General features: G+C 34.2%; 1 protein-coding gene across 1 annotated transcript; it reads left to right on the plus strand.

Annotated features, from left to right (window-relative positions):
* Window positions 1-4,045: 4,045 nt before the first annotated feature.
* Window positions 4,046-11,278, plus strand: LOC133322770 (cyclin-dependent kinase 4-like; the record flags this gene model as incomplete). Its single annotated transcript, XM_061531731.1, has 4 exons — window positions 4,046-4,183; window positions 4,249-4,577; window positions 9,335-9,470; window positions 11,155-11,278. Coding segments are annotated over 4 exons (687 nt in total), but the record flags the coding sequence as incomplete, so codon positions are not given.
* Window positions 11,279-11,584: the final 306 nt, after the last annotated feature.

The following is an 11,584-nucleotide window of genomic DNA, read 5'->3' on the forward strand; positions in this document are numbered from 1 at the left end:
TTTTTAGAGCTCACATATAGCGTGAAACCTTCTTTTAATATTCCCCCAAATGTATAACTCGATAATATATTTGATACATTTTAAAAGTTCCCCACATAGCGCCGTGAAGGGTATATATCACGATCCGGCAGATCCGAACTTTACTTGTTGGCTGTTTGTTTTGCTTTGTTTTTTTTTATAACCCTTGTGACTACAAATCCAAAGTAGAGGCGACGGCATAGCGGCGCCGTAAATGCTGATAAGTCACGCTGCAGCGATTTTTTTGTTCGTCTTACTTCATATACTGACAGGCAGTCAGGCAGGCTATAGCTGCCTGACTTGCTGTTGTACGTATTGTGAGCACAAGCCGGTGCAGCAGCAGCAGCAGTCACTACTGTTTGAAGCTCCCCTCCCCGGGCCGTATTGAATAAAGATCAATTGCTAACGTATGTACGTCGTCGTCGTTAACGTCTGAGAATATTTGGAACGTTGAGGGGGGATATAGGGAAATGTTTGAAATAGAATTTGCCAAGACAGAAAAGAACAAAAAACACGAGAGTGAGAGCAACAACGCCACAATATTGCAAATCACGTTCTTCTTTGGCAATCGGCAACTGTGATTTTGCAATTAGACTCCGCGGTACTCGCCTTTTAGGGGTTTTTTGAATCTTTTGCTTCTTCGTGATTTCGTTTTTTGAAGCAAACGAAAAAAGAGTACTGCATTGCTACATGTATGTTGTGTGGGGGATTAGCAGCGTGTAAAGTGGTTTTCGAATTGTTTGTGCAAATAGGAGAATTGCCCAAATTTGGCTGTGGTGTATTCGAACACATATACCCTCACACACACGCAAACAGCTGGGGAGGTAATCTCTCTTAAACTGTAAATCAAAGAAAAAAATACAAAACAAAAAGAATTGATTTTTAAGGCACCACGAACCATACTCAACATGGATAGACCTCAAGTCGTTGGTGGTGAAAGATGTTTTACTCAACAAAATTCCAATGGTGAAACAAATTGGGTATTCAATTGGCATGATTTTGTTGACCTAGGACAAAATAAATTGATTGTATTATTTATGTATTTTTTAAATAAATCTATATTCAATTTTATTTTGCTCTACGCTGCAGGCAACAGACAGCTAGCCATCCACAACCCTTCATGATTATTTTTTAAACATTTTTATTTGTTATCATAAATTTGCCACATAACCAAGCGCCATCACATTTTTTCCGGGAAACAAATACTTAAAACACTTGGCCTCTACCACATCCCCTTTTAAAATAGTTTTGTTGTTATCAGCAAAAAAATATTTGCAAAATCAGCAACATTGTTGCTATTTCTTTTTATTATTTAATAACAAAATCCAAGACAATAATCAGACGGCGGCTCCACACAGCCCCATGCCATTACCACAGTCATTCAAATGACAACAACAGCAGCAACAACTAAAATATATGACTGGTCGTGTCTGGCTGCCGACCTGCTTGCCTACCTATCTTCCTGCTTCGTTGTGCAAATCATATGAACAATCAGCTGTTTTGTTCTTATCATAATTTGTGCAAGTATTGGTTGTTAATTTATTTTATTTACTCCTTCAACATTTGCTTCACTCCCCCTTTTCGACACATCATCAGACTGTTATTCTTCGTTAAGCAAAACAATTGGTTATCGTGTTCACAATACACATCCACAACAAACAAAGTCAAACATGTATTGTTGTGTTTATTTATATTTCGAAAAGAGGAGAATTTGCACACATTTGTCATGCCCCACAATACATGCATTGTATTGTTTTTTTTTTTATTGTTTTCCCATTTCATTATTATGAAGGTCGATTTGCTGTCTCGCTCTATGTTCTCTGTCTCCCACTGACTCGGAGAGGAAACCAAGTTTGTCCCTACTTTGCAAATTTGAACATTTCCTTGTTCTCTTGTATTTTCACTCATTCTCTCGCTTGCTTTTACTCTTTGCATTTTCTCAATTGATCAGTGTTTGAGTTATTATTGTTGTTTGCACTCAACCAAACGTGGCTCGGTCTCTTTCTCTCTCTCTCTCTCTCTCTCTCTTTGTTTTCTATATAATGTTGCGAGTGAACACTTGTTAAGAGTGGCGCTAGCAACAGTTGTCATTGATTTTGGCAGCATCGTTTTTATTGTTTTGTTTGGCATTATCTTTGTTGCAAAACAAAACAAAGTAAAACGTTAAATAGTTTTTTTTAATAGTTTAAAAAAATAATAACAAATTGATTAGATTAAACCAGTAAGGAACGTGGTAAAAACGGACGGGCCGACTATATGATATCCTTTTGGGTATATTCAAGAGATGCATCCTAAAATACATCGCATTTTTGAAGTGTCATTGACATGAAATAGGACTAAATTAAATATGTGATCTATGTCTATATATGAACCGACTTAACCTTACGATCAATAACCGGGTACATTTGTACCATTTTATACCCTCCACCATAGTATGGAGGGTATATTAAGTTTGTTTTCCGTTTATAACTCATCGAAATAATCAGTTCTGGCCCTATACTGTATATATTATCTTGATCAGCGTAAAATTCTATGACGATGTCTGTCATAATCACTCTAGCCTCCAAACAAAAATTGAGATAGATCACCAGAATTTAGCAATAAGTTGTCTTTTGTGTAGGCATAGCCCCCACGTAAGGGTACCCCCAAGTCCCTGGGGTTCTTGAGCGCGCTATTCAAGCGAATTGACAGAAATTTGGTATCATGAGTTCTTATTGGGTACCAAATGTCTCCACTAAAAATTATAAATATCGATCCAAATTTTATGGTAGCACCCCTATAATGGTACCCCTAATTTTCGGTATTTTGGAGCGTTTTTCAACCGAATTCGCTAAAATTTGGTACAATGGGTTCTTATTGGCTACATTATTCCACACACATGTCCTCGGTAACCTATGCCAAATTCCATTTCATTATCGTAGATTTAGAGCCGTTTTTGTTTAATATTCTAGGCTCAATTAAATACCTTAACTTAATACATAATAGGGTATACTAACTTTAGAACGTTGTGCAAAATTTGATGTAAATCGATATCCAATATTTTCCAAACTAACCGGACGTTATTGTAGACCCATTTCGATACGTTGGTATAATGTGATGTCAATCGGACACACGTTAGGTTACCCTAACATTAGTAGGTTGTGCAAAATTTGTGCCAATCGATCTAAATTTTACTCTTTGGTGCACCAAAGATATATAGGGACTTTGGTGCACTATTTAGAATAAAATCGGACGAAACTTTATATGGGAGCTATATCTAAATTTGAACAGATTTTCACCAATTCAATAGATCTCGTCCTTGGGGAAATAAATGATTTGTGCCAAAATTGATCTTATTCGGATAATAAATGTGACCTGCACTTTGTTTACAATTCGACATGTACAGACGGACGGACGGATGGACAGACGGACATGCATGAGTCGACACAGAAAGTGATTCTATGTATATTCTCAAAAGGAACCATGGGTGTATCTTGTTTCAGAAAATCCTTAGGAAAAAATGAAAACCTGGCCGATGCTGGATTTTTAGAGCAAAATTTTATATTAATAAAAAATTCTTAATCAAATTTCAAAATAAAATAAAATTCTGTCCGCAATGGTGGTAGTCTTTTGTCTACTTTTTAAGATAGCCCCTGAACTATTTCTGGTATTTTAAATGGGCTCCTCATGTTGTAGGGTGTTAAAGGTTTCATAAATAACTTTTAGACAGTTATTTATGAGTTCCCGGGTAATATGAAGTTCGTCGTATCATATTTTTCCTGTCAACGTTTGGGAAGATCTCTCTGAGGTCACAATCTTAAATACCAATATAAGCAAACTTGCACTTAATTGTAATAGTCTTGAGATTTAAACCAGTGCTACATAGAAACAATTTAATTACTAATTAGTTTAATTAAATCCTAATTTTGAAATATTTGGTCTGATTTCCATAGTCCAATATAGTAAAATTTTCCTATCGATTTATTTTTAATTGACCATTTTTTATTACTATTTTTTCTGTATTTTCCAATCGTTATTTTTAATTTCCAGACTCTTCGAAGTATGTCAATTCCTGGAACGTGAAGGTCAACTAATGGTCCTCTTGGTATTTGAACATTTGGAACAAGATCTTTCAGATTTAATAGAGCGATTACCAAAATCTGGTATGCCACCCACAACAATACAGGTACGTAATTATTTTCCAAAACTAAAAAAGAAAACATTTATTAATTTCATTCGTTTTTATTTCAGCGCCTTTCACGTGAACTGTTAACCGGCGTCGATTTCCTTCACTCACATCGCATTATTCACCGTGATTTAAAACCACAAAATCTGCTAATTTCCTCGCAAGGACATTTAAAAATTGCCGATTTCGGTTTGGCCAAAACATATGATTTTGAAATGAAATTAACATCGGTTGTTGTGACGCTGTGGTATCGGGCGCCTGAAGTTCTATTGGCCCAAACATATAATAGTTCCGTTGATATCTGGAGTTCAGCATGCATTATTGCCGAAATGTTTTCACGTAAAGCTCTATTCCCTGGCACATCAGAAGCAAATCAATTGGATCGAATATTTGAGTGAGTGAAAAAATAAGAAAATAATCACATTAAATAAAAAACTGAAGTCAATCTATATATATAAAAGAGTTGCGTTATAAGTGACTGACTGATCATCAACGCCCAGACGAAACGGCTAAAGCTGGAATCTTGAAATTTGGCATGTAGGTTGGGTTTGGTGGGGAGGCGTGTGATAAGGCGGGGTTTTTGGAAATTCGTACTAAAAGGTACTAAAAAGTACTAAAAACTGTATTACGCGGTAACGGTTAGATGTAGAACTTTGAAATTTGGCACGTAGCTTTGTCTAGCGAAGTGGAAAGTGTGAAAAAATTTTGGAATTTAGTACTAAGAGGTACTAAAAAGTACTAAATATTATATTTGAATGGAATCGGTAGAGATAAATATCTGAAATATGGTATGTAGCTTAAGCTATTATAAATAGAATTATATGCAAAACTATTTTTTTTAATATTAGTACTAAAATGTTATAAAAAGTACTAAAATTGTATTACGCCGGAACGGTTTGAAGTAGAACTCTGAAATTTGGTATGCAGCTTTGTCAATGACAAGCGAATCATAATGGGTGAACACATTTTGGAAATTAGTACTAAAGGTACTTAAAAGTACTAAATATTATACTACGATAGAACAGGTTGGGATAAATATCTGAAATTTGGTATGTAACTTAAGCTATTACAAATATAATGATGGAATGATGGAAAATTTTGGAAATTAGTACTAAAGATACTAAAAAGTACTAAATATTATACTACGGTGGAACAGGTCGGACCTTAAGTTATTATAAATAGAATACTATTCATAACACTTTTTTGGAAATTAGTACTAAAGTGATGCAAAAAGTACTAAATAATAAAATACAATGAAACTGATAGAAATATGAAATTTAGTACGTTGCTTACTCTATTGCAAAAAGATTGCTATGCATAATGCTATATAGTTATAAATCTGAAACGCGGTACATAGATATTGCTACTATGCTATACAGTAATATATTTTTGAAATTAGTACTAAAATGGTACAAAATATTCAATTAAAATGGAAAAGTTACAGATTGAAATCTGAAATTTAGTATGTAGCTTAACTATTACAAATTGAGCGATAGTACAAATAAGAAGTTTGGTTTATTGGAAATTCATTCTAAATGGCACTAACATAGTTTGGTATATTATAAACAAATAGAATACGAACGGAATACAAGTACTAAATATTGTGTACGGCAGAACGGATAAAGATAGGAACCTGTCATTAAATAATTATCTGGAACTATGACAAAAACATTTATAAATAAATAATTTGCAGAAATAAATTCTAAGATGTATTAAAAAGTACAACACATTGTAAACGGCGGTACGGGTGGATATAGAATTTGGGTACAAGGTCTTTTTCTATGAAAACAATGATTTTCCCAATTCTGCTTGACATTTGTACTAAATATTGTGGTGGAGTCTTGAAATTTTGTATGTATCGTCCATGTGCTGCATTTCGAGTTTGCTCTAATGTGAAACATTTTCCCAAATTTGGTGTGCTCCATTCCGAATTCCCAAAAAAATATTGGGAATATAATTCGAGCACATATAGCCTTGTGGATTGAAAACGAAATGAAATCGTACATGTTTTTCTGAGTAAGTACAAGTTGAAAAAGAACGCTGAAGTAATATTTAACGTGTTTTTACAATATTTATTTAAAAAATACAGTATTTACATTAGTTTTTATAGTAAAATTAAAGAAAATAAAAAAGGGCTCCTTTTATCACAGACAGCGCGTAACATTTTTGAGATCAATCTGGCAACTCAACCACCATATGATCAAAATAAAAATATAATCTATAAAAAATCTACTTTTAAGATTTCCAATAGTCCTTTTAATATTGTTTCTTGCAGATGTGTGCACTTTATTATATCGATGTTGACAAGATCCGTCATCAAAAATGTTTCTAAAGCGTAACCACTGTCTCTTAGAAGCCAACTATTTTGCATACCATTTCCTCTTTTGTTAATGCTGCCAAGCGGCACTCATATTCAAATAAATGCATCATGGCGGGATCCTGCTCTGCAGCTGTCTTCCAGGACTTTCATTACTCTCCACAATATTGTACACATTGTTGTGCGATCAACACTTATATTTAAATAATTTGACACTACCCTCTGAAACCCACCAACAGCCAGAAATCTTAAGGTAGCTACTAACTGCAGGCTTTCGGGAATGGTACCTTTGTGTATGAATGGGCCAACTTCTCTCAAAATATCCATAAATGCTTATTTTAACACGTTCCAGTATCATTAGACTTTTTCTGGTAGAAACCAGGGCAATTAATAAGCCAGCAGGCATATTTTTTCTTTATTTTCTTTTTAAACAAAGTGAAAATTCCAATGAAACATATGTTTTTTTTTTATTGAACACATTTCGTAACATATTGAACACAGCTATGCTATCGAGCCGCACTTTCGCTCGAAATTGAGCACACCATTTTGCACAACATGTGAATTTAAAAAAAGTATGGGAATTCAAAAACTCTCGGAACATGTCACACGGGCGTATATTTGCTATAACAAATTAAAAAGGTATTTTTTTAAATTCGTAGCAAAAAGTACTAAATAGGAAAGGTTAGAGACAGATATCCGCATTTTAGTATTTGGCAATTTAAAATGTTTTATGGAAACATTTTTCGAACATTTTTACTAAAAATTACTGAAGTTATATGAAATATAGTTTCCAATCCCATTTGTATATATGTAATGAATAATGGGCTGGATCTTTATGTACAAATATCGACAATTTTTTCCATTGAAACGCTCCAGAAATACTACATTTCTGCTATTTTAATGGAAATATTCCCTATAAAGGCAGGTCTCTTCATACTAAAGGATGCGCTGTGCAAAATACAAATTCGTACTATATGGGTACACAAGTTCTAAAACGTACTACATATTTTAGCATTAGTATTAAATTACCGAAAGTAACAAAAAAGTTAAAAAAACGTATTATGGTAATATTTGCATTGGTCCAACGGGAGGATCGAGAACATAGTACGCTTTAAGAAAATATGAAAATAAGTATGTTGTACTCGATTTAGTATAATAAAAGCATCAACGTTTCTGTTGGAAAGAATCGCGAAGTAAAATCTGAGATTCATTTTAAAAAATTGAAGAAGTAAAACCTATAATTAAAATGTTTCAAATTTATACTTAATCCAAAAGTATATTGTGTAGCTAAATTTATGTTTATTTATTTTAACTATAACAAGTGAAAAAGCGTTAAGTTCGGCCGGGCCGAACTTTGGATACCCTCCACCATAGATATACTGACAGGTACTAGAAATGAAAATATAGGGAACATACCAAAAAGTGGACCTATACCGACATGTCTAAAAACGGATTATGTAAACCATAAAGTAAACCATAATAAAAATTTCAAAAATTTTTATTGATAATTCAAATTCGAAGATGGGAATAGGTCTAACTGTGGCTATAGTTCATTATCGACCCTTACGTTCTAATTTTTTATCTCGCTATCCTCCGCTGGTGAAATGATTACCATAGAGTCTTAGAACCAAACTCAAAACGCAGAACAAATCAGATAACTATTTTAATATAAAAAAGGAGGTTATATGGGGACTACCCCAAATATTAATAATTTTTGGTAGAACGATTTGTTACCATATACGACTACAAAATACCAAATTGCAGCAAATTCGGTTGAAACCGTTCTCAAGAACCCCAAAATACCGAAAATTTAGGGTACCCTTATATGGATGCTATTCGAAAAAATGGACCTATATTCATAATTTTTTGTGGAGAGATTAACAACTCAAAATACTAAATTACAGCTAATTCGCCGGAAAAATAAGATCAAAACCTCCAAAATACTGAAAATTGGTAGGTACCATTATATGGGGGCTACCAGAAAAAATGGACCTATATTTATAATTTTTAGTGGGTAAATTTGGTACCCAATAAGAACCCTATATACCAAATTTCAGCGAATTCGGTTGAAAACCGCGCTCAAGAACCTTAAAATTCCGAAAATTGGGGGTACCGTTATATGGGGGGTACCAGAAAAAATTGACCTATATTTATAATTTTTAGTAGGGAGATTTGTTTCCCAACAAGAGCTCAAAGTACCAAATTTCAGCGAATTTGGTTGAAAACCGCGCTCAAGAACCTTAAAATACCGAAAATTGGGGGTACCGTTATATGGGGGGTACCAGAAAAAATTGACCTATATTTATAATTTTTAGTAGGGAGATTTGCTTCCCAATAAGAGCTCAAAGTACCAACTTTCAGCGAATTCGGTTGAAAAACACGCTCAGGAACCTCAAAATACCGAAAATTGGGGGGTACCCTTATATGGGAGCTGTGCCTAAACGTGGACCGATATATCGCATCTTCGAACTTGACCTGCCTGCAGACAAAAGACAACTTTGTGCAAAATTTCAGCACCCTATCTCAATTCCTTCAGAAGATAGCGTGATTACAACAACGACGGACGGACAGACGGACGGACATACGGACGGACATGGCTAGATCGTCTTAGAATTTTACCCTGATCAAGAATATATATACTTTATAGGGTCGGAAATGAATATTTCGATGTGTTACAAACGGAATGACAAAATTAATATACCCTCCATACTATGGTGGAGGGTATAAAAAGATTCGCTAACAACGTAGCGGGCCTATGCTAGTTGTTATATAAACGAGTTAATAGATTTTTCTTCTGTGATTATACATTTTAATATTTTATTTTTTCTTTATAGATTAACAGGACGTCCAACAGCCCAACAATGGCCAAGAACGATATCGTTATCACGAGAACATTTTCCTGCGCGGCATCCTAAACAACCGAGGGATTTATGTCCTAATCTTTGTGAATATGCAAATGATCTGCTGGCTGTGAGTATTTTATTATTTTTTTAATATATTTTTTTATTTTCCAAGAATATGTTCCAACATATTCACAGCGCTTCATATAGAAGACCTTCTGGTCTTCAATATGAAGACTTTATGTACTTCTATATGAAGACATTCTGGACTTCTATATGAAGATCTGCTGGTGTCCTATATGAAGACATTCCGATTTTTTATAATAAGATCTTCTGGTCTTCTCTGTGAAGACATTCTGGTCTTGTATATGAAGACCTTATGGTCTTCTATATGAAGACCTTATGGTCTTCTATATGAAGACCTTCTGGTCTTCTATATGAAGACCTTCTGGTCTTCTATATGAAGACCTTCTGGTCTTCTATATGAAGACCTTCTGGTCTTCTATATGAAGACCTTCTGGTCTTCTATATGAAGACCTTCTGGTCTTCTATATGAAAACCTTCTGGTCTTCTATATGAAAACCTTCTGGTCTTCTATATGAAAACCTTCTGGTCTTCTATATGAAGACCTTTTGCTCTTCTATATGAAGACCTCATGGTCTTCTGTATGAAGACCTTCTGATCTTCAATATGAAGACTTTCTTGTCTTCTATATTAAGACCTTCTGGTATTCTATATGAAGACATTGTGGACTTCTATATGAAGATCTGCTGGTGTCCTATATGAAGACTTTCCGATCTTTTATAATAAGATCTTCTGGTCTTCTCTGTGAAGACTTTGGAATTTTAAGTGAAGACCTTCTATATGAAGACCTTCTTGTCTTCTATTTGAAGACCTTCTCATTTTTTGGTTCCCGGTTTTGATGATTCATTCCTCTTTACGATTGGAAACTCATCAGCACCAGTATCCACTTCGACGGCCAACTACCTCAGGAGTCTCAAGACTTCACAACAGGACGCAAAGATGGAGTTTGGATCTTCTCCCTTGCCAGGGTTTACGTCCCAACTCATCATTTGAGATGAGTATCCATGACATATTTCTCGTCTGTCAAATGTGAGTCGTCCCAGGCGGAAGGAAGGTTTAGGAGGAGGTCCGTAGGCTTCTAAGCTTTCGCTTACGTCATCGTCATCGAGAGCAATGTGGATTGAGGGAAAAGGCCAGTCTTTTGGTCATCATAGGGCATGGGGGTTAAATGGGATCTGGTCTTGTGGAGTTCGAGAATGAGGGTGCCAAGGCAGATGCCTGCTTCAGTCGAAAAATCACATTTTTATTATTATTTTTAGAAGAGGTGGGAAGTAGGGGTTGGTATTAAAATTCGGCCCCATATAAGATTGATTTCGTGAGGAGTTAACCCTGAAAAAACGACTTATAAAAAACCCATCGGTAGAACGAGGTTTGATCTTTAATAGGAAGATCTGACCATCACAGATGTTTGTATGAAGACTCGTTAGTCTTCTAGAAGAGGACCCAGTTATCACCCATTAGAAGGCCCACTGGTCTTCTAAAAAAGGAAGAGCAACCAATATTGTATAAGACAATCTTGTGAGCAACTATAAAAAGTCACTATAATAGGAATACATTCATCTTCTAGAAGAAGTCCTTGATTTTAATGGTATATTATAAGACAATGTGGTATTTTTAAAAAGAACTACTTTCAAGCCTACCTATAAATAGTCTTACTTATTGTCATTTAATAAATAATACTCGTATTAATAAATCTATTTATATATTGTTTTCCCTTTTTCTCTTTTTAGCAAATGCTGTCGTATGATTTACGTTTACGACCCTCAGCATTGGCCTGTCTAGAGCATGAATATTTTCAGCAGGAACCTTTGTAAAAAATTATTTATTTATTATTTTCTTTTTTGTTTAGTTTATCTTAAGATTATTTTTTTAATAAGTTCAAATATTATTTAATAATTAGTTTTAGAATTATGCCACTACCTTAGAATAAAAAAAACAAAGAAACAAAAATATATAACTGTAACACTACCAGCTAACAAAACAATTCCTTAATGCATTTCAAATTTGTTCTATGTAACAAAAAAAAAATAAACATGTGTTCATTTTTTTATTATATTATTTCACTATGTCTGTATTTATGTAATTTTGTTGTTATTAAGAAAAATTATACGGTTTATTGGTAGTCAAAGGATATCTATAGTAGATAAACATTGGCATAAA

This window comes from Musca vetustissima, unplaced genomic scaffold (assembly GCF_032173495.1).
Source record: "Musca vetustissima isolate MV318-11 ecotype Yass unplaced genomic scaffold, APGP_CSIRO_Mvet_v1 utg311199, whole genome shotgun sequence".
NCBI classification, from domain to species: domain Eukaryota; kingdom Metazoa; phylum Arthropoda; class Insecta; order Diptera; family Muscidae; genus Musca; species Musca vetustissima.